At 34.0% G+C, this 24,341-nt stretch overlaps 1 protein-coding gene across 1 annotated transcript in view; it reads left to right on the top strand.

The window, feature by feature from the left end:
• The window catches only part of NALCN (sodium leak channel, non-selective), a 514,200-nt gene that overhangs the window by 294,387 nt on the left and 195,472 nt on the right, over positions 1-24,341 (top strand). The window contains exon 13 of the mRNA XM_007501336.2: positions 5,036-5,227. Within this exon, the coding sequence (XP_007501398.1) occupies positions 5,036-5,227 (192 nt within the window). The remainder of the gene's footprint in view (positions 1-5,035; positions 5,228-24,341) is intronic.

The raw sequence follows: 24,341 nt of genomic DNA, 5'->3' as shown, positions 1-24,341 counted from the left end.
TCTGTTGATTCTTTAAATTTAATTTTATTGTCTTGTTCAAGGATTCCTGGGCAATTATTATCTTTGATCATTTCTTGTAAGATGATATCCAAGTTTTTTCTTGGTTATGGATTTCAGGCAGTCCAAGTATTCTCAAATTGTCTCTCCTAGATCTATTTTCTAGATCAGTTGTTTTTTCAATAAGATATTTCATATTTTCTTCTTTTTAAAAAAAATTAATTTGATTCTGCTTTATGGTTTCTTGATTTCTCCTGAAATCATTAGTTTCTAGATAGTCAATTCTGACTTTTAAGACTTGATTTTTCTCTGTCAGTTTTTGGTTCTCCTTTTTCAACTGGCCCATTTCTTCTTGCATTACTTTCATTTCCTCTTGTATCACTTTCATTTCTCCTTATATCACTTTAATTTTTCCTTGCTTCACTTTCAATTCTCTTTTCCACTTTTCCTCCATCCTCTTAATTGGTTTTTGAAGTCCTTTTTGAGTTCTCCCAGAATCTGTGTCCAATCCATATTTTTTTTTGGACTTTGCATGTATGTCCTTTGCTTTTACTCTTCCCTTCTATGTCTGTACCTTACTGTTTGTCTCCATAAAAATTCTTTAGAGTTAGGTGCTTTTTTGTTGTCTGCTCATATTTCCTATCTAATTATAAGTACGCTTGGGGAGATGATGTGATGGTCTGAGGGCTAGAGCTCTAAGAGCCCCTCTTCTTGATGATTCAGTTGACCCTGGTGATTTTGATTGCTTAAAGTCTTGCCTCAGGCTTAGGTGCATGCTTTTTAATCTCACTAATCTTGATCAGGTCAGAGGCTGATCAAATTCTAGCCTCAGGTTTAGTCTTAATTTCTTGGTTTCACTGTGTACTTGATCCAATCAGGCACACCCTTCCTTCATTGTCCTGTCTTGGAGTTCCTCCCTGAGCCTTAGACAAAAAGATCAGTACTTAGTACTATTATCCACCCAAAAATGTGAATTAAGTCCTTGTCCCAAGCTTGGACAAGATTTCCCTGGGTTCAGGCTCCAGATTTCTTTCCAGGTTTAAAATTTCAAGAGGTATGAGTTGGATTGTACCTCTATTTGCTCAAGCATGGTCTCAGGTTCTGGGTATTGATGTGGACATAGGTTCCCAAACCTGGGGCAGCAGATGTGGTCTGTGTGTGTGGGGTGGTGATGACTCACTCTTGGCTTGCTTTTCCCTCCTTGCTACAACTTCTTGCTAGGTCTGTTCTCCTTTCACCACAGTGCCTCCGATGTTCTCTGCATACCTTTTGGGTTTTTCTTTTCTTGAAAGTTGTTTCACTCTGTTTCATTGTTGGTTCATTCATTCCTGTATTTGTTTTGTGACAATATTTTAATCTTAGTCAGAAAGGATTCTCATGGTGGCACAAAGTTGCTGAGATTAACTCTGTCATCTTGGCTTCACCCCCAAAAGTCTCCTGAACTTATTCTCAAAGGAATTAGTTCAAGGAAAGAATGATATACACATTCAGTTCGGTATAGAAATGTATCTTACCCAACAGGGAAGTAGAAGAAGGGGACATAAGGGAGAAGTCTGCTAATAGAAGGGAAGAGAGATTTAGATGGTGGTCAAAAGCAAAACACTTTTGAAGAGGGATAAAGTAAAAAAAGAGAGAGAGAAGGATAAACAAGGGAAAGTAAAATGGAGAAAATGTAGTCAGTAAAATCTTAATTATGAATGTGAACAAAATGAACTCACCTATAAAACAGAAACAGATCTCAGAGTGGATGAAAAACCAGAATCCTACAATATGTTGTTTACAAGAAACACTTGATACAGAGAGATACCACAGAGAAAGATAAGAAGCTAAAGCAGAATTTATCATGTTTCAGCTTAAGTTTAAAAAATGGTAGCAATCATGATTTCAGATAAAGCAAAAACAAAAATAGATCTAATTAACACTTGATAAGGGGGAAAACTACATTTTTATGAAAGGTATGGTGGACAATAAAGCAATATATTCACTAAAAGTTATAATATCTCAATTCCTAAATGAAAAGTTAAATGAGGTACAGGAGGAAATAGGCAATAAAACTTTACTACTGGAGGACTTCAATTCATTCTTCAGGACCAAGATAAATAACTAAAAAATAAGATAGAAAATGAGCCTTGGAAAGCTTGATCTAAAATTTTCAAAAGGACTCATATTTGATAATAGAATTTTTTTCCCTGGATTTGGATACATAAAGAAAATGAAGATGTGAGTAGGAAAAGATGGTTAGAATTTGCCAAAATACGTCATTCATCTCAGAATCTTTGTCATGATTTCTAAGTTTTCTAGATTTTATTTTAACTTTGTCAAGAAACCTTTTAGGAGAAATAAAATTTGAGTTCATTCCAAAAGTTTCATAAGTTTGAATATATCACCTAATTTGGTTGTATTATGGTGTTAATTAGTATATTATTTGGGAATGGTTATACTAAATGTATTTCTATATACAGTGTTCATATTTCTGGAATTTAAGGATTATAGTTTGCTTTTGATACAACTGAGAACGGTCCTTAAAACTAGTGACTGGTTTCATTTTTTGTATATAAAGTAATTTTCTACCCAAGCCAATGAAATATTGGTTTGTGAGAATTTAACAGATGTTGGTAGGATGATTTTTATCAGTGTCTGGGAAGAAAATCAAAATTATTTGGATCATCCTGTAATTACGATTTTAATACAAATAGATAAGGAAAGTATGTAATTTCAAAGTTTGAGCTACAGTTTATATTTATACTGCTGGTGAAAACTAGACTGGACACAATTAGTTTTTAATTGGTTAGTGGCATATTTATGTTAGAGAATATACAGATTATTAATCTACAGGCATATGTAAAGCTAAATATTTCTTAACAAAAAAGTTGTCAGGAAGATAACTTGTGTACCATCTGTTCACCACTGGAAGTAGGAAAGTGCTAAGATTTTTAGCAAGGAGACAAGATGATTAAGACTTAGGTATACATGTATATATATATTTTAAATTAAGAGATGGAAGATGTGTAGACAAAAGCCAATTACTCCCAACAAATTCATGGATTTTTTTTACTTGATGATTTAAAATTAATTTGGTACTTTAAAATTTTTAAATTCTTTTATTTAGTTTAATAAACCATGTGTTGTCATTTCTGAGTCACATCATTTGTGTCCAGCACGTTGATGATATTAATGTTTCCTCTTTGAAAAATCACCCCAATAAACATCATATTTCATGAAATCATATAATTTTTCTAATGCTGAATTATTTTCCTTTATCATTTTAGCAAATTGGTTATCTTTTATCTTTAAAATATGTAATCTCACAGGTGATTTTCTATTTGAAATACGTGGATTCATATGGCATTTGGAGCAATTTATTTTTTGGAAGGATTGATAATGGAACACAACTGAACAAAGTCAAAGAGTTCAAGTCCCTACAGTTTTAGGACAGAGTTGGAAATTATCTGAGCAAAGCAAATTTCTTGTCCAGTCTTCCATTTTACATATAAGGAAACCTAGAGAAATTAAATTAATTACCTAACGTCACACAGCTAGTAAATAGATAGAAGGATCTATATTTTAATTCATATTGTCACTTGCTCTTTCTGCTAGTTAAATTCAACAGTTATTCAAACTCAGTTGCTCTAACTTTAGAACCAGAAGTCTTTCTATTACCTAGTGCTACTCTATCCTGCAATATTGCCTTGAACTTATCTAGAGTAGCTAGGGCTTTCTTACTCGCTATATATTTATCTTAGTTATCTACTTCCTATTAGCAGTTTGCTGTAACTGATCCAAACATCACTCTTACTATGAAAGAAAGCAGAAATTTAAAAAAAAATTGAGCATTTCTAGTTCCCTCTGACATGTTATCTCATCAATCATGAATAGTTAACATCTTGTTACTCTTTAATATGACTAAAAACCCAGTCTTTTATTGTTGTTGCGTTTAGATTTTCTCATCAGTAGCTTATCCTGACAATGGGAATTCTTAATAAGTGTGATCACTGTGTATAAGTTAAAAGGAAGCTAATTTCCACTTAATGAAAGAAGAATTTTCTACATTTCAGAGGATCACAGATTTAAAATAGGAAGGGAACTTAGAGGATATCTAGTTTATTTTACAGACAAGGAAGTAGAGGTTAAGTGACTTACCCAAATTTGCTTGGAGAGTAAAGGCAGAGGTGGAATTTGCCTTAAAAGTTCTCTGAATTTCTTTCTAGCTCATATCCTGATATTTTAACCATATTGTAGGGTATACAATAGTTTTTTCATGATAATACCTAACATATCCTAGAATACTCCTGTCATTTCTGCCATTATGGATGCTTATACACTCCTATCAGCCATGCAGATTTGTCCATCATTCCCCTATCATCCTGAAATCCTTTCTAAAAAACCTTCCCCTGTAACTAAAGATTCTTGGTATCTTCCCATCCTGGATTCCTATACCATTCATTGTTATTCCTAGCCCTCTACTATAGATCTTTCCACCTAAGTATGTATTGTTTTGAACTGTTATAAAATTATTTCAAGTTAGTTTTTTTCTCCCTAATTGTATTGCAAATTCTTTGAGGGCAAGAATGATATTATATGTTTATTTCTTCATTCATATTGTTCCTAACAATGCTTGGGACATCATTGATCAATATGTTCTGAACTGAATACATTTTCTTGAATGATTGGCTAAGTATGGATTCCTTGATCATTGGTTGTTGTTGTTTGTTTTTAATCTTAGTTGCTTTTTAACATTTTTTAATTATTTCTTTAATATAGATATTTTATGTAGTTAAGAAGACTTATTTTATAAAAAAACATATTGTCAAAGAATTGAATCCTTTCCAATTTTGACTTTTGAGAAAAATGGAACTGATTTTAATAATACATATGCTAACTGCACTCTCAGCATTATTTCTGTCATGCAGGTTCTTTAGTGGGAAAATGCTATTTTGTTAAAGAGCTAGACAAAGTTTAATTTTCTTATAAATATTGAAATCAACTTGCTCATAAATAGCATAATTAATATGTTTTTTCCCTCTGTTTTTTTTTTCAGGTTCTTCGAGTAGTTCGTCTAATTAAGATTTCTCCTGCTTTAGAAGACTTTGTGTATAAGATATTTGGTCCTGGGAAGAAACTTGGGAGTTTGGTTGTGTTTACTGCCAGCCTCTTAATTGTGATGTCAGCGATCAGTTTACAAATGTTCTGCTTTGTAGAAGAATTGGACAGATTTACAACTTTTCCAAGGGTAGGTAAAAAAGAAGTTAATGTCTCACTTTGGCTTTAATACAGCATAGGAAAACCATTAAGACACAAAGATACTTTTTTAGTTTTAGTAATGCTAAAAAGATAACCCTTTTGATGATTTAGGATAATGTAAGTTTGTGAAAAACACTTGCTGTTCAGTGCTGCAGGATAGTTTTAAATATCTTCTGTCCATTATAAAATTATGTTTTGCCTTGTTGGTCGTGAATATTTATGAGAAGAATAATCAGAATGAAATACTGAAACTGAATGAAAATTGAGTCTCAGATACTTAGAGTAGCATGCTTCTAGGAATGAATGAATGCCCTTTAAGACAGAGTAAGCTTTTTGTATAAATATTGTTTTCAGTGACAGTTTACATCATTCATGTTGATTTAATATTTAAGCTGTGATTTCTAAATAATCAAAAGAATGAGGAAACTTAAAAAGCAATGGGTTTAAAAGGATTCCTTTTGACTGTTCTGGTAATTTCATTGATTTCACCTGTGTGCCAGAAGAAACATTCAGCCCCAAAATTCAACTTTGAATTTGCACACGGGTGGCTCAGGGAACTGAGAGCATGGTCCTGGGTTAAAATCTGGCCTCAGATTCTCCCCAGCTGTGGGGCTCCGAGCAGATCCATAGCTCTTACTACTCTGCCTTCGGACAAAAGACATTTAAATGGATAAGCACACCTAAGGAACTTTGAAGAGACTAAAGGCTATATTTAAGGCATTTCAGACTCCAATGGTTTATAAAAATCTCTGTATCTTATTGCATTTTTTGTTATGGTTTAACTTTGTGATTTTAAGTTCATATATTACTGGATTCAATATTATTCTGCTTGAACTGAAGGTTGATTGAATTTATTTTGAATGTACTTAGTTTAAAAATTCTGTTGTTTTTCCCCTAGAACTGTGCTGAACAAATATTATTGTGAATAAGCCCATATATGAAGAAAACAGCTTTTTTTCTATTTTGCTGAGGATAGATGGACTGGTTATAATTGTATTAACAACCTTGGAAATTTTAATGTGCTAAATACCTCAAATGACTTGATTCTAAGGGTTTTTTAAATATGATTTTTGGAATTCTTTTTAACAATCTGGTTATTTTTGCCTGCCCTAAGGCCCATTAGCTGAAGTGAAATTCATTTTATAACCCCCAACCTTCCTGCATTTCTAAATATGTGAATAGAAGTTGGGCAGTTATTCTCAGGGCATTTGTATCCCTAAAAGCCTCCAAAAAAGGAGCACCCCTTTATTTATGCTCTTCAGCTCACTATTTTACTTGCACCAGAATGCTACAAGTTTGAAATACATTTGCTAATGCGTGCCCTAAAAGCTTGTGACTATAAAAATGATGCCACTAATTATTTAATAAATTATGGGACTTTGCTTAATGATTCTGTCTGATTTCAGGACAAGATATACACACAAGAGCCATTGCACAGGGCCAAAGAAAGGCCAATCCAGGATGGATTGATGCACTTCTAGGCCAATACAAAGGTCTTGAACCTAGTGTAAAGACTCAAGGTTACTATGTTTATCATTGCTAGACATAGGCTTTCTTGTGTCCACACTCACTCTGAAGATACTCACAGACGAGTATCCCCAAACTTGGCTCCTACTTGGCTCCTATGATCTGGTTCCCTTTTCTGCCTTCCATAATGTGGTACCTTTCTGTAGTCCTGGCTATTGACTAGGTAAATGCATCATTGCTTAGATCATTTTGATTGGGCCCTGACTGAAGGACCTGTTATAGATTTATTTTTCTTCTACTTGGAATTTTTACACATAAGACTTTGATAGTCTATATTTTCATCCAAAAATTTTTCTTTTCTTTTTGATTTTTCTGATGTCTTTTCAATATCTCTTGCCAATTGATTCATATACCTCATACCTCAGCCATGCATCCCTAAGTGATCCTTTTTTTTTTTTTAAATCACCCTCTTAACGGGGGGAATGTAAAAAAAAATCATTATTTAAATTGCAAAGTTTAAATCCATTTTGAGAAGAATTTTAGGTAAAGAAGATTCTACCTCTCTGAATCCAGAACTGAACTGTTGGAGAAGCCACCATGAAGAAGCCTCCAGACCACAAGTTGCACAAAATTGAACTTTGGGTGTGGTTGATTGAATATTTATTTGTATGTATACTTTCATGCCAAAGGGGACTTCCCCTTAACAGGCTTTTTGTCAATGCATTCAGCAATTATTGGTTTTATTCTTTTGTTTCTCTTATCCTCAAATTATTGTAATCTTTAAATTGATTATGTTTTCATGATCCTTTGGAAAAAAATTAATTTTTTTCAAACGATCAAATGGGAAAATGTAAAAAATAGACTCGAATACAGGACTACAATCCCCACAAGCCTTTGCTCCACTTCCCCAGAATGCCTTGTAATCTCACCTGGGCCGAGATCAAGAAGGTATTTAAGCTGATCCAAAGGCTCTCTCTGGGGGCTTGGACTTCTGTTTTGGGGCAGGCATGGCTTTTTTTTCATAATGTAGGTGAGATTGTGTCTAGGCCACTCTATGGCCTGGACACGTGTTTCTTATCCTGTATTTTCTTTAATCCTTAATCTTCAATAAACCTCTAAAAAACATAATACTCCTTGCAGAGAGAAACTAATTTCTGCCTCAGATGCCTCAGTCTCCCTGTCTCCCCTAAATTTTAACTGTTACAAGCCTCAAGAAGGAAATAAAGTGAAGGATGGCCTGCTTTGATCTGCAGTTAGGTTCCAACATATTTCTTTGGCTATTTATAGCATTGTTTGTTTGTTTTTTTTTTTGTCCCTTGTAATATCTTAGAATCTTGTTCCTTCACAGCCTTCAGAGTTGATCATCATACAGTAGTTCCGTTTCTGTATACCCTGCTCTCCTCGTTCTGCTCAGTTCTCTTTGCATCCATTCATATATATCTTTCCAGGGTTTTCTGAACTCAGTCTGTTCATAATTTCTTACGGAGCAATATTTTTCCATTGCAACCTTATGCCACAGCTTGTTCAGCCATTCCCCAATTGATGGACACCCCTTCAGTGCAATTCTTTGCAACTACAAAAAGAACTGCTAAAAATAATTTTGTACAAGTCCTTGCCCCTATCTCTGATCTGTTTGAAATACAGACCCAGTGGTGGTATTACTGAGTTAAAGGCTATGCCTAGTTTTATGGCCCTTGGGACATTGATTCCAAATTTCTCTTCAGAATGGTTGTATCAGTTCATAGTTCACCAGATTTTGGTTATTTTTAAAGATTTCCCAGGAAGAACTTCAGGTAAGGAATTACTTTAAACAACTTGAGAGGATATACCGGTAATCCTTGGCTGGTGGGTTACTTGAGGTTTTTTAAAAATTTATTTCTGAGCTTCAGTAGGGCTAAAGCCAATCAGGTGTGGAGACCAAAAGAGGGGTTAGGGAATAGTGGAGAAACCAAGCTGCCTGAAGAATAGCTAATTGTCCCAGTTCAGAAATGGAGCAAGTCAAAGCTGATTATTGATGGGATTAGGCTGCTGGGAGACTCAGGCACAGAATAAAGAAATGCATAAAAGATAAATAAATACTAAGATACATAGAGATATATATTAGAAAATTCTTCCTTATATACGACTTAAATTGATTGAGTGGGGAAAATGTAGATAGCACCCCACCCCATTTATTCTCACTCACCACCTGGGAATAGGTTTCATTTATCTTGAAACAGAAGAAAAGCCCCCAGTAGGGTAAAGGAAATAGGAGGGTTTCTCATTCAGATGGTTCTCTTTTAGGTCACCCTGACTAGAGCCGGTCCTCACAGCCCTTTGAAGAAGTCATTTCCCCTAAACCTTCTTGGAGGCTTCCTGTTGCCACTAAGTTACTCTAGCTCAGTAATCTTTCTTATATATAAATTTTCTTTATCATGCTTCTTTTCAAATCAGTTTCTCTTCTATCTTGAGTTGAAGTAATGAATTGCATATTACTACCCTTTCTATAGAATCAAATAGAATTTTAAAAATCACTACTTTCATCTTCTTCTTTCTCTTCCCTAAGTAAAATAGCTTAAGTCCCTGTCTTTCCTTAAAGAGTTTCTAATTTCTTTTTCAACTTTATAGCTTTTCTCAGCACCAATCCAAACTGAGAATGTTATATTAATGTATATTTCAATGTTGCAAGTTCAGATAGTCTTTCATTCAGAAGCTATCTCTAGACTTAGGACCAAATCATTTGATTCAAGTTAGATATATTGGGGGGGGGGGTCAGACTTAAATACTAATGTGTTAACAAATCCTTCCCCTCTAATAATTCAAATTCTCTATCTTCTGAAAAATTTGGCTCACTTAATGGAAGATTCACATTAACTGAGAAGCTGTGTGATCAAGCACAAGGAAATTGGCCATCATAATAGCCTATAAATATTAATTGCCTAGAAAAGTCACCAATTTAGCCTTGCTGGTATATATGATAATGTACAATCACTTGGGGTTTACTAAATATTACATAAAGTGTTTAAAATTATAAAAATATTAAAAATGGCCATCATTCATAATTAAAGATAATTTATTGGGATGTTATGAGATCAGTGCTACCAACAGAAGGGGTTAAGAACCTATCAACTTCAGGTCTGCAAATTACTATAAATAATGGCCAATTTTTAATCCAGAGAGGGTTTATCAGGCAGCACTCAAGTTTGCATGTCACTCTTTCTTTGTCCAGCAGTCAGTGCTTGGGGAAGGCAAGATGCATTAAAGGGTAACTTAGGTTAAGGATACTAAGAAGGCAATTCATCTGCAAGAACAGTGATAACCTCCAAAATAAAATACTAATGACTTCTTTACCGTCTTTTTTTTGTATTACTTCTAGAATATAAACTCCTTGATGGCAAGAAAATTCTGACTTCTGTATTTGAATACCTTGGGCATAGCAGAGTGCCTGGCATATAAAGGTGCTTACTATGCATTTATTGGTCTTGATCATGTTAAAATTGAAAAGTAAATATTCTATGCCTGTGAAATGGAAAATATTTCTGCTAAAGAAAAAAGGGTATTTTTAATGGTATTGCTTTTCTGTTATTTTAATTGTAGTTTATAGTTGTAGGAAAGCAATGGGATAAAGCCAGAAAGACATAGTTCTCCAGCTTTCATTATTTTCCATATCTCAATTTAAATGTTATCAATGTAAGGGAGTTTGTCTTGATTTAATCAGCATAAGAGATCTTTTTTAGATTAATTTATAAACTTTAACTAAACAATGCAAATATAATCATTTGGGGAAGATTCATTTTAAGAAAACCTTTGACTTTAATCACTGTGTAGAAAAGTTAAAATTGTGGTTATGATTGTTAATTTCTTTTTTTAAACCCTTACCTTCTTCCTTAGAGTCTATATACTGTGTATTGGTCCCAAGGCAGAAGAGCAGTAAGGGCTAAGCAATGGGGATTAAGTGACTTACCCAGGATCATACAGATGGGAAGTGTCTGAGGCCAGATTTGAACCTTCAATCCACTGAGATACCCAGCTGCCCCCAATTATTAGTTTCTTAACATAAAATTGTCTTAGGTGGATGCATTTATTTAATTTTGTGGAATACTTTTAGCCAAGATAGGTAGGCACTAAACTAAAATGCCTGACTATCCATAGAAAAATGTGCCTTTTTGAGTGTCTTGATGCTTCCTTTGCCTGGAGTTGCTTCTATTCCACTCATTTGTAAATATTATTTTACTCTGTTATTCTCTTTCCCATGGGATATTCTATATACTTAATTTTCATAAGTAGATTTTAGGACGTCATTTAATCTTCTGAACCCAATGTGGCACTAGGCTTCCTTTGCAATCAGTTTTCCATAATAACAAAATGACAGAGCTATTGCCTCCTTAAATTTAAAGTGAATTACATAAATAGAACCAAAACCTAAAGAGAAATAGAAAAGAGAAAATTTTATTACTTATGACATAATATTTAAAACCCCCTTTTTCTTCTAAATTCTCTCTTTCTTTAGAGTTTATGAGGGGGGAGATATTAGCTGGATAGCATACTGAAGCTGGAGTGAGGAAGACCTGAGTTCCAATTCTCCCTTTGGGGGGGTGGAGCAGGGAGTACAAAAAAGGAGGGAAGAGGGGGAGGGAACTTAATAGACACACACCAAAAAAAAAAAAAGAAGAAGGGAACAAAAAGGGAGGGGACAGAAAAGTAAATTCTCCCTTAGACTCTTACTATCTTTGTGACACTGGTCAAATCATGAACCTGTTTCTTCCAGTTTTCTTCACACCATATAAATAAGAATAATAACCCTTATCTCTCAAGATTCTTGTGGGGAACCTATGTTTATAGACTGAGAAGGGGAATGGGACCTCAAAGGTCTTTTAGTCCTAACACCTGATTTTAGAAAAGAGAAAACTGAAGCCCTGAAAGATGAAGAACTCCCCTCAAGGTCTCCTTGGACCTTACAAAAGACAGCTGTTCTGAACCCTGTTCCTCTAACTGCAGATCCAGGGTTCTAACTTGTGGTTCATACTGACTACCATAGAAGTTATACGTGAACGCATCTCAGATCACAGTATTGTAGATACAGAACTGATAGAAAACCCAGAGGCCATCAAATTCAACCCTCATATTGAGGATTATTGCCTTTCCTAGTATCTCTATGTAGTTTTCAACTTCGACTAGAACAAAAATAACCCAATTCATTTTTCAATTATATAGTTAATGGAGAGCCTCATTCCACTCATATCTGTTGTGCTTAAGGCTTCAGAATGGGAAATAAGTCAGCAGGCATTTGTGAAGTGCTTACTATGTGCCAGGCTCTCCAGGAAGGGTCCAAGGAAAGTCAAAACAAAATTATTCCTGCTCTCAAGAAACGTACATCTAATGGGTGGGGACAACGTGTAAAGTGCTATGTACAAACAAGATGAAAACAGGATAGATAAATTGAGGTTGTTCTTGAGCAAGACACTCATATTAAGGAATACTGGAAGAGGCTTATTCCTTGCAGATGGTGGGATTTTAGCTGAGACTTGAAGGAAGCAAAGAGGCAGAGGTGTGAGGGGGGATTTTAGACATGGAGAAAAACCAGTTGAAATGTGCAGACTTGGGAAATGAAATATCTTCTTTGAGGAACAAAAGGATTGAGAAGCACTGCATGCTAGTGTCGGAATAAGATAAAAGAAGACTTGAAAAGTAGGAGGGGACAAATTTATAAAAGACGTTAAAAGCCAACCAGTAATTTTTGTATTTTTCCCTGAAAGAGATATAGAGGGGAGAATGGAAAATGCAGTTGAAAAGGAATAATCATTTACATAAATACTTTAAAAATATTATTTCATTTGAACCTCACAGAAATACTAAGAGGTAGCTTCTATAATTATCTCTATTTTATAGCTGAGGAAACTAAAGCTGAAGATAAGTCACTTGCCCAGGGTCACACAGCTATTAACTGTCTGAGGCCAGATTTGAATTCAGAAAGATAACTCCAAGTCACTCACTTTATCTACTGTACTGACTCATCTACATAGATGGAGAACAAGTTTAAACTGATGAGCTGTTTGCTTCCCACTTCCTTTTTGGATGAGATACATTTCTATGCCAACTCTCTCCTCATGAAAGCAATTCAGACAAGAGTAAGGTTCAAGCATTATTTACCCTTCCCCCTTAATTCCTACCATTGTAAAAACTCTTCCTTGCATACCTCTAATATGAGACAATTTTCTCCTTTCCCTTCTCTCTTTTCCTAGAACATACTGTGAATCTTAAAACCTACTCAGACTATACTTTAGAAAATTTTATTTAGCCATTCCCTTATTGTAACAATGGAGATACTTGGTCTAACAAGAATCAGGAATGTATTGGGAACATTTAAAATTATTCCACCCTAATTAGACATACTTTAGGGGAAGATATAGTTGTAAACTCCTGATTGAACAATGAAGGTACTTAACTCATACCTTATATTGAAGCTGGAACCTTAAGCTAGGTCTATTTTTAGATCTAATACAAAAAGGTGTTAAGTACCTGTAAAGGTTAAATTAATCACAAAAAAGGTCAAGTAACTCACAAAAGGAAAAACTTAACAAGGGAGTGTGAAGTACTCAGAAGATATAATCTAACCACAGAAGGTGAGAACTAAAGAATGGTGAGAACTAAGAATGGGCAGTCCTGGGAAAAAGTGTCTACTATGATTGGTAGACGTGAAAATTTAGGGGAGGTGACATAAGAGAAAATTTCTTTAAAAGGAAGGAGTAAAAAGTCATTTGTGAGCAATTCAGTTTGGAGTGGAGATTCTGAACTGAGTTCAGGAGATTGAGTTCAGTGGAGGACTGGAACCCAGCTTGGAGATGGTCTTGTAGTCAGTGATAAGACTGATTCCTTTACCCTTAGGCTCAAAGAGGCTAAGGCCTTTAACTACTGCCTGGCTCAACCTGAGCCAGAGCAGTTTAAATTAATTCTCTCTCTCTCTCTCTCTCTCTCTCTCTCTCTCTCTCTCTCTCTCTCTCTCTCTCTCATTTCCTTAATTCCTTCTCTCTATATTAATTAAAATCTCCATAATTAACAAACTGACTTGGGAATTTTATTTGGCGACCATTTAAATCTAGATTTCAAGTCACAACACTAAAATTATACTTACAATACCTTTTTCTCACACTTCCATTCTTCTTTTGAGATCATCCCAAAATAATAGACTCACACCTATTCCCCCTAGGTAGCCTCCTCCTAGCTACCCTGATGATTATCATGTTCTTAGAAGTTACATGGATCATCTTCCCATATGGGAATGTAAACCATTCAACCTTTTTAATTAAATACCTTATGATTTCTCATTCATGTTTCTTTTTTTATCTTCCTCTTGAGTGTTATGCTTGAATGTCATATTTTCTATTCAGCTCTGTTCTTTTCATCAAAAATGCTTGGAAGCCCACTTAAATGCTTATTTTGGGGGTCATTTTTAGTTTTGCTATATAGGCTATTCTTGGTTATAATCCTGGTTCTTCTACCATCCAGAAAATCATATTCTAAACCTGTATTTCATTTATAGTAGTAACTACTAAATCTTGTATGATCACGACAGTAGATCAAGAGTATTTGAATACTTTCTTTCTGGCTACTTGTAGTATTTTTCCTCGACTAGGGAGAATAATAAATGAAAGCATTTTAGTATCTATTCTTTCTTTTACACTTCTAGATTCACCAATGAGTGAAAATGAACAAATGTTAAAATGATAATATTATTGGGAATTTTGTTTGACTTTTGTCTAAAAGAAAATACATTTAGTACGTATTCATCTTCCCATCTTACACAGATACTTGCAAATTCCAAATATCGTCCACATAATGGAAAATTAGGTGATGTTATTTTTAAAACCCTTACCTTTTGTCTTAGAATCAATTTTATGTATTAGTTCCAAGGCAGGAGAGCAGTGAGAGCTAGGCAATAGGATTAAGTGACTCACTCAGGCTCACGCAACTAGGAAGTGTTTGAGGCTAGATTTGAACCCAGGTCCTAGGAACTCCTGCCTCTAGGCCTTGCTCTCAATCCACTCAGCCACCCAGCTGCTCCTGACATGTTATTTTTTAAAAGAAAAGAAGCTTTATTTGTAACTATGAAGTAATTAAACATTTTCTTGTGCACTTTGTAAAATCAGTCTTTTTATAGCCATAACATATATCTTAAGTCATTATCATCAAATGTCAAATTTCTATGAAAGGAATCACATTATATTCAAAATGGGTTATATTGACAAAAGAATAACTTTGTCTTGGGGCGGGGGGAGCAAACAACTCTCTGAAAATGGTGTAATCCATTATCAGGTATTTATGGAAGAAGGTAGAGAAACAAAAATAGCATGTTACCATCACACACACACACACACACACACACACACACACACATACATGGGTACACACACACATTTGGAAGGATTTTCCAAATTTTGCATCTATTACATTTTAAAGATTCATTCTCTTTCTATGAGTCATAAAGAAAAGGTTCTACAAAATATGTTCTTGAGGTGACTTCGAGAGAGCAATTCTGTCTTTCTTTAATGACAAGTTAACCTCTCCCTTCTTCTGTGTAGAGAGAATAGCAAGCAAAGCACTGATTTCTAGAGTGTAATTTATCCCAATGAAATGTAAGCACAAAGTCAGCCAGAAACATCTTTATCAAGTACTACAGTCTCAGAAGCTGCTTCACAACGTTTGCTGGGAATCAGGAACAAAGCAAAGCAGCCAGGGCACCTTTTATGGTGCAGATATCTGCTTTTAAGAATTCCCTGATATTACTGTTAAGCTAAATAGTTATTTTTTTCTGATAAATATCCATTTGTGTATATTTTTAATTGTGCAGAAAGCAAGCAGTTGTTACTTTAGCCTGATTTTTTTTTGCAGTAAAATGAAGTAGATTTTCCACATTATGAAAATTTAGCATGAGTAACATCAGGAAAATAGCTAATTAAGAAATAGGGCATACATACTCAAAGAAACTTGACAGTCTGTTCTATGAAGAAAATTAATTCAGAAGTCCCCTATTTGCATAAATCTCTAGGTATCATTTTCACAGCTGTTGGTTCTGTCAGCTAGATGGTTGCATTTCAAAATTACTTTAACATAAACGGTGGGAAGTGCACCTTTCAACTAAAAATAGCTTGAACTAAAAGACATATCGTAGGCAGAAAAATACACAATCGTTCAGCATCTCTTGATACCCCCCCCCTTTAAAACAAACATTTTCAAGATAAGAATTTTAGCATTCAAGTGTCTCATATACTTTTGCACTTGAAGTGCATTAGTTAATTTTATATTTTAAGAAAAAGCAAAAAGTTACTATCCATAAAAATGTTAATGAGTAAAACAAATTTTTATAAAGATGCAAAATGCGGAAAGTGTTTTTTATTAATAGCTAATCTTTATATAGTGCTTACTATGTGCCTGGCAAATTTGCTTTACAATTATTAGCATTTGATACTCACAAATTGCCTAAGAGGTAGGTGCTATTATTATCCACATTTTTACAGATGAGGAAACTGAGGCAAACAGAAGTTAAGTGAGTTACCCAGGGTCACATGCAGTAAGTATCTAAAGCTGATTTTCAACTCAATTCTTCCTGACTCCAACCCCAGTGCACTATTCACAGTTGCCAACCTGCCTAAAGTTTCCTGAACTATATTCCACATAAAGATAATTAGAATTCAAAATGTGTCTTAGAATGTTAGTTAAATATAATGCAGCTTAAAAATTCACATCATGAAAATAGAATAGTAAGTATTCAATAAGAAAAATAATCTTGCAAAAGATGGCATGGCATAATAGATAGAAAACTAGCCTTGAGGTTAAGAAGACCTGAATTTGTATGTTTCCCATTATGTGATCATGGGCAGATTATTTAATCTTTAAGTGGCCCAAGAAACTCTCTTAATTTATAAATTGCACAAAAAGGAATGGTTTGAAGCTGAATACTAATATATATTTTTATATTCTTATTACTGTCTTTTAAAGAAAGGTTTGCTCTACCTGTTAAAAATTTCATCTAGTTAGTCAATTTGCAAAGTAGGCCAGTACCATTCTTCTTTTAAAAGCATTACTAATTGGGAGCAGCTGAGTACCTCAGTGGATTGAGAGTCAGACCTAGAGATGGGAGGTCCTAGGTTCAAATCTGGCCTCAGACACTTCCCAGCTGTGTGACCCTGGGCAAGTCACTTAACCCCCATTGCCTAGCTCTTACCATTCTTCTGCCTTGGAACCAATACACAGTATTGATTCCAAGATGGAAGATAAGGGTTATTAAAAAAAAAATAAAAGCATTACTAACTGTAAACACAATCCAAAGTAATTTGTCTTTCACAAATGCATTAATATGCATGTAATAGTTCTTACAGGACCTGTGATTTCACTGGTAGTGAGAATTTCCAATAAAGAATCTTCCTCTACTCATCAAGAGCTACACTTTTTCTGGAACTTGTAGTCTTGTAGAGAGTAACCGAGATCACTTAGGCATCCTAAACCTTGCCCATGGTTGGCCACAAAGCCAATGTTCATTTGTGATAGGGCTCAAATTCAGATCGTCTTCATTCCTAAATCAGTCTGTTTCCCAGATTATCGCATTCAGTTCAATAGACAACTAGAGATTAATATATCTACTTACAAAGAGAAAAGTGCCAAGGAGCACTGAACTGGTGGCAACATAAAAATTAAATAGCATAAGAAGAAAGAAATGATTGAATTTAGAACTTTTCAAAGCTCTTTGATGATCCCTAGTGTCTTCAAAAGGGAAATCTCATGCTTTTAATACCAATGTGATACCAGTTGGGTTGAATAGCTGTGAGTCATGGAACACTACCATCAATAAAAACTAAAATTAAGCCAAGGGCACTAGAATTGACTCATGGCAGATGGGAGCAGGTTGTCACATATAACAAAGAACTTCAAAGAAAAAATATAATAAAGCATATAGAAAGGGAAATGCATGCATGAAAAAGATGACATCAACCAACCAATAAACAAGCATTTATTAAACACGTATTATGTGACAGGATTTGTGCCAAGTTCTGGGAATACAAAGAGAAAGCAAAAAGAGCCATTGTCCTTATGGAGTTTACATTCTAATGGGGGTAATAAAATGTATATAAATACATAGATTCAAGATAAGTATAGAGTAGATAGAAGAGATTGATGGAAGATACACGTGGAAGGGCTGAATTTTCCATTGTTATACTCTCAATTTTACAAGAAGGGGCCCTGAAGCATTTTGAGTATATCCACTCAACCCCAATTTTGACTTGACATGGGCAAGTTACAAAAGGAGAGTATACATAAATGAAGGGCAATCTGTTACATTGAAGGAAATATCCAAATTGATGAGATAATAGATTTATTTGAGTAGATTTATGTTCATATTTGTATGAGACTAATATTTTTTATCATTTTAGATCTTTCTACAGTAGATTTTAATCTATTAAAAAACTTTATTGTTTATTCCCTCTACTTTTTTCCATCAAGTTTTATATATGACAATATGTTTGATAACAGAAATATCTTGGGAATAGTAAAGCAAACAAAATAATTTGGACTGACTTAGAAAGAAAATAGTCCTTCTAGCCAACTCAAAAATGTAGTTCCATCATCAGTTAAAAGAATCACTTGTGGCATGCCCATCTTCTAAGAGGTAAACAAGAGCAAAAAAAAAAAAAGAATATTTTATAAAGTAATAGAGAACATAAAGAGTTTTTCATTACTCTAATAAAATTTATGTTTGCTACATATTTTTACAAATTTGTGAGTAATCCCCAAATGATTAGATCTATGGAGAAATAAGATTTTATACCAAAGCTCTTTCTCAAGTATTCACACCCAAGTCATTTCTTTAGATCAATATATCTGCTCATTCTAGTGATAAAAATTGTGATTCATTAATGTCTACCCATACATTTAACTTTAAGCCATACTGTGGACAATAGTCTTTCATCCTCCACTTGTTCTTTACTGTGAGAATGAATAGACTAAACTTTTTAATAGTTATAGACAGCTTCCAAGAGGCTCTGAAATATCCTGGGACTTGATGCAATAATTACAGTGATTTCCATAACAGGAACATCTAAGGACCTCACCATCCACAGCAGATCTCTCTTTAGCTTGGATTCTGCATTGTCTATATGGTGGTAAATACCTGTGGCAAGCATAATGTTCCTTAAGTTATGCCTCTCCTAATATTTAGGAGCTTCATTGAATAGTTTTAATTTAACTTTCCAGGGATCTTAATTAAGTTTGACATAGGGCTTAGATTGCCCTTACGTTATGTTGGCAATTGAAACCTCTTACATGGGGCTAACTATGGGACTATGTTATTCCGAAATCTATCCAATTTCAAATTTTATTATGCATGAATTCCATAGCATATGCTAACGTGCATTTAATGGCTTATGAACATATCTGGTTTACGGAGCACTATTGTCTCATATCATTTTGAAATTATATATCCACAGCATATAATTTTTGATATTCTATAAAAGATTGCCACACATTGGAAATACCATAAATTTCATGACTAAACAAAAAAAGGAAGAAAATTTTAACAAACTTCCCTCTTTCAACTTTGATTACAAAGCAAATTTCAGTGAATTTAATTTTTTTCTATCTGAATTCCATTTTAAAATCTGAGTCAAAAATATTTTTACTTCATAGAGCAATAAAAGTCAATATTAAAAATGTAGGTAATATTTTATAAATTATATTTGACATAAACTTATTTCACAACAATATATATTAATATTACTCAAAATAAATAACAAAAGCATTTATGAGAACCATGCAGAACCTGAAATTATTCCGTGAGAGTATATTCCCTTGTGGCTATGGGAATGAGCAATGTGTTATCTTGACCTTTGAATTCATCTTTTAATTTAACTCTATCCAGCAATATAAATTAGTTTATAAAACCCAATCTTTTAGTCATTCCTTCCAAAGCAAATAATCTTTTTAAGAGGTCTTAGGTATTTGTTTATTAGACATCCTTCATTAGATTTTCTTTTGTATTCCTTTTATACTGTCTTCATGTGAGAACTTATGTACAAACCTGTGAATCAGATATTCCAAAAGGCATTCTTTTCTCCATAACTTAACAGATCTATGATCTCATTAGTTTTGGTATGCCTTTGAAAAATAAAGATTAGAGCCCCAACCACCCTTCTTAGCCTGTCTGCTTCTTGTCTATATCATCATATAAATCCTCCATAGATCTATTTAATATATTGGAGGCCTTGTTCTAGGTCTCTTAACATATCCCAGGATTGCTACTAGGATTTATTACTTTCATAAATATCAGTTTGCTATACTGAGGAATTCTGTATCATAATATACCATCATTGACATAACCTATCAACTAACATAGTCGCTGCCTTATCTCTCCTGGCTCTTTACAGGTTATTCCCATCACTTAAGTCCTAAAAGGGCTCATTGTGGTATGGAATTGGCCCGGGGTCCTTGTAGCGTATATTATCATAATGCAGACTCTGATAGATATTACTAAGCTAGCATTTTTAGGGGAGAAAGAGGAATTTTTCTTTAGCAGAGATTCTTAATCCTAAGTATATACATGCATACATGCCCATATATACTTAAAAACACTGTTACGAGAAAAAGGATCCATAAGTTTCATCAGGCTGCCAAAGATACCCATGATATAAATAGGTCAAGAACTCCTGGTCTGGTGCAACTCATATGATATGGAAGAGTTGTAATTTGCATCAGTGGAATCTCAGACCTTCAAAGCATCAAAGGGAAATATCTGGTTAATTTCTGCCTCTGACTACTTAAAAATAAAAAAGTTGTTCAAGAAATCTTTTTTTTTAATTTTTTATTGTAGACACCTTGAAAGCAAGTGCTATATCATGTTTGAATCTGTTTCCCAGAACGTGACAGAGTGCTTAGAAAAGAGTTGGTATTTCATGTCTGCTCACAGGTGGAGCAGCTAGGTAAAGTGTCTCCTGTTCTCCAAAGCTGTAGTCTAATTATTAATATTGGTGCTGTGCAGTGATATCTACTGAGGTGGAGAAGGGGAGGAGATGCATTCTGTCTCCTCGCTAACAAAAAGGGATAGTGTAAGAGGTGCTTTGTTACCAACCCACTTCCAAGAATGACTGAATGATTACTGATGAATATTCTAAGTAGTTTGTCACAAAGCTCTTCTTTAAAATACATCAAATAAACCTAGTTAGAGCTCCCATACTTGTTTCCCCAAAACGCCTTTCCTATGAATATGCCTTTTAAGAAAATAGCTAAAATATGAGCAGCTAAGTGAGATTTAGAGGAAGGAATTATCTAGAAAACATTAAAGATATCACAAAGTTAGTGTGATTTTTTTCAAAAAAGATTCTTTCAATTGCAGATACTGAAGAAAGGGAGAGAGGGGAAGGAAGGGAAAAAGAATGAGAGCTTTTTGCCATAGCTAAGTGAGAGTTCCTTTCTCTTGGATGAGAATATTTGTTACAATTTATTACATATTTGTAACAAACTATAAGTGTTATATTGTTGTCATGGAACATATTATATTGTTATATATTTATTTTTTAAATGGCAACCCAAAGGAGAGAGGGAGAAAGAGAAAGAGGGGAAGAAGTCGTAGAGCTAGTGCATAATTATGATAATTGACACAGAAGGAGGTGTCACTTTTGCACTTCAGTGAATACCATCAAGCTAGGCCTTCTTTCTATTTTTGGAATGCCTAGTTGTAAGACACAGCAGGCATACACTGAATTAAAGGTGAACTGTTCTGTAAGTTGTCAAGAAGATTTCTTTCTTTCTTTGGGAAGGAAAGGCCATTGTAGACAGAGAGGCCTCCCACCCTGCAGAAGACAAAATGAGACTTGTCAGTTGTTGTGACGTTTACCATGTTTTTAAGCACTCTTAGTGCTGATGAGAATTTGGCCCTGCTCACTGATTTCTTTTTATTTTAATCAAGAGGCAGTATGATGATGTAGTTGATACCATGCTAAACCTAGAGTCAGGAAGACCTGCCTCAGATCCCACCCTACTGATAGCTGTGTCATCCTGAGGAAACCAGTTGACCTCTCTCAGCCTCAATCTCCTCATCTGTAAAATGTGGATGATAATAGTATTAGCCTTCTGGTGATGATTGAATAGGATAATAGATAGAAGTCATTGCACAAATATCACTAATTTAGCATTATCCAAACTGGATATGATCGCAAAGGTTTCTCTTTGTGTTCTCTGTGCAGTATTCAAGACAAGTAAGTTAGAAGGAATCAAAAAGAGCAGTAATGGAATGGAAAATTCAATATAAGTTCCTTAAGTGCAGATTATTTCCCTTTTGTATCTCCAGGGTCTTGCAAATAAAATTAGTTTTATAAATATTTATGTAACCTGTTCATTCAAATTCAGAATATTGTTCAGGTCCCATCACAAATTTCACCTTTTTGAAGGATTAATTGACTATCAAGGGTTTAGTGACCCTTCCACCCCACATCAAAATCCTATAGCACTTAAAATCTGAAATAGAATTATAGTACTCCCCAAATATACATGTGTTAGGAACAGTACAAACGGGTGTGTGTTTGTGTATATAGTTACTTCTGGGTAACCCTTGGAAAACATTAACTTGAAGTCACCACAAAAATGTGTTTCTTGGAAGCACAGAAACACTAAGACTAAAGAAAAGTATAAGTTCTAAAGGAACCTTTGAAATGTTGCGGACAATCTCTCACATATCTCCGAATTCCTATCTGTCCTACTCTATATCCAGATATATCAAGCAACCACCTGAGAATACAGATCTCCACAACCAAGCTAAGGCAAGATGTAGAAAGAGATTCATTCTGATTCTCTTGCCTCAATAAATATAGACAAAACATAAAACTACCAAAAGTGCAATTTATTTATAGGAAAATGATGGGTTACTTGAAGGAAAACCACTATTCGTCATTATCGATACTTATGGAGATCTGATTAGCATTTTGGCAAAATTTAAAAGTTCAAATTCTTACTAAGTGCCTAATGTTTATCTTTTTTTAGAGACATTTATTTCCTCAGTTTAGAAACTTAAGTAAATGCTGCCATGATTTGATTGGTTTTTTTAAGTATTTTAATTCTTATCCTCATTCTGGGAGGATAAGTATTGTACAGGAGTGGAACCTTAATTCTTTACTATTCAAAAGAAGAAAACACAAGATTTTCTGCTTAGAAAAATGAATTCCACATTCTTCTTTAGCTATCAATAAGTTTACTTTCATTACTAAACATCTACTTCCCATGACTTTAGAATTTTCCTGCCAAAGATTGTTTAAGGCAGAAAGCAAACTTTATTTCATATTTTGCAGCTGTCATTACAAATGGGAATGCTATAGAAATGTGTTTTGGAATTGAATGTATTTTCAAGGGTCATTTCAATGAAATTAAGAACCATCTGACCCTTGTAATTCAATGATTGTGATACAATGGATAGTGTGGAAAGGAAACTAGAACAAGTCTGGATTGGACATTTCTTTTATATGTTTTCCAACTTATTTTTTGTCAAAATTCCAGATTATATTCATTTTCTGCTTAACATCTATGAAAGCTTTCAGTGGCTGAGGATAAGTGTAGATCGCTTGATTTCATTCATTCCCACATATGCTGGAGCATAATTCTTCTTAATCTAATTATGCTATGCTCTAAAAAACAGTGTACATCTAATTTATGGGAAAAAAGCAAAAGACAATGAAATGGCCATAATGATTTTAGTCATGAGGGAGAAGATGACACAACTAAAGCAAATGATTTAGCACTGACTGAGGAGAAGCAAAGTGGCAAATATATTAACACACAACATGACATACCTAAAAATAGCAATGTAGTTAAGCAAGAAAATACAGATGGGGCTGAAGGTGGAATACCAATATATCCACTAAGAGATCAAACAAGTCTCTCAAATTGTATTTATGCAAAATATAAATATGTATATAGTTAGTTCCATAAGGTCTTAGGCAAATAGAAAGATCAATAGATATTTCTGTTTGACTGATGTCAGTATGTGGAACAATGTATATTATTGTGTTATATGTAAATAATCTCTATAAATAATGTATATACTATAATTAGGTTAGTAACATAGTGATAGAGTCTATAAATATTTAGCATAACATGTATATATGTTGTACATAAGAGTAGGTTATAGATTAGACTAGAGACTTAGATAATAGTTATAATAAGTAGGGAATAGATTAGGAGTAAGTTAAGTTAAACATAGCATAGACGATTAGTTATACATAGGAATAGACTTAAGCTGCATTTGCAGATAATAAACATTTAATTGTTCACTGTAAAGCTGATGCTGAAATTGTGTTTAATGGAAATATATATAGATAAGAGTCTGCAAATGATATGTATATGTATATGTATATATATAAAATAGGAAAACTATTTGTCTTACTTAAATTAGCAAGAGTAAGTAGTATTAGCTCCAAGATTCAAATTTCTTGTAATGGTTTTATTCAAACATTTATTGTACTGAATTCATTGTAAAACCCTAAAACTACCCTTACCCAAACTTTCCAGCATAGAATTCCTTAGAGTAGATTCAGTAAATTGGTAACTATAATAAAAATAAGTGACATTGGGAAGGTCACAACAAAAAAAGGAGATGATTGTGGAAAGGAAACTAGAACAAA

This window comes from Monodelphis domestica, chromosome 8, assembly GCF_027887165.1.
Source record: "Monodelphis domestica isolate mMonDom1 chromosome 8, mMonDom1.pri, whole genome shotgun sequence".
In the NCBI taxonomy this organism is placed as follows: domain Eukaryota; kingdom Metazoa; phylum Chordata; class Mammalia; order Didelphimorphia; family Didelphidae; genus Monodelphis; species Monodelphis domestica.
Note: the sequence above shows the minus strand (reverse complement) of the source record. Positions and strands in the feature narration are given on the sequence as shown.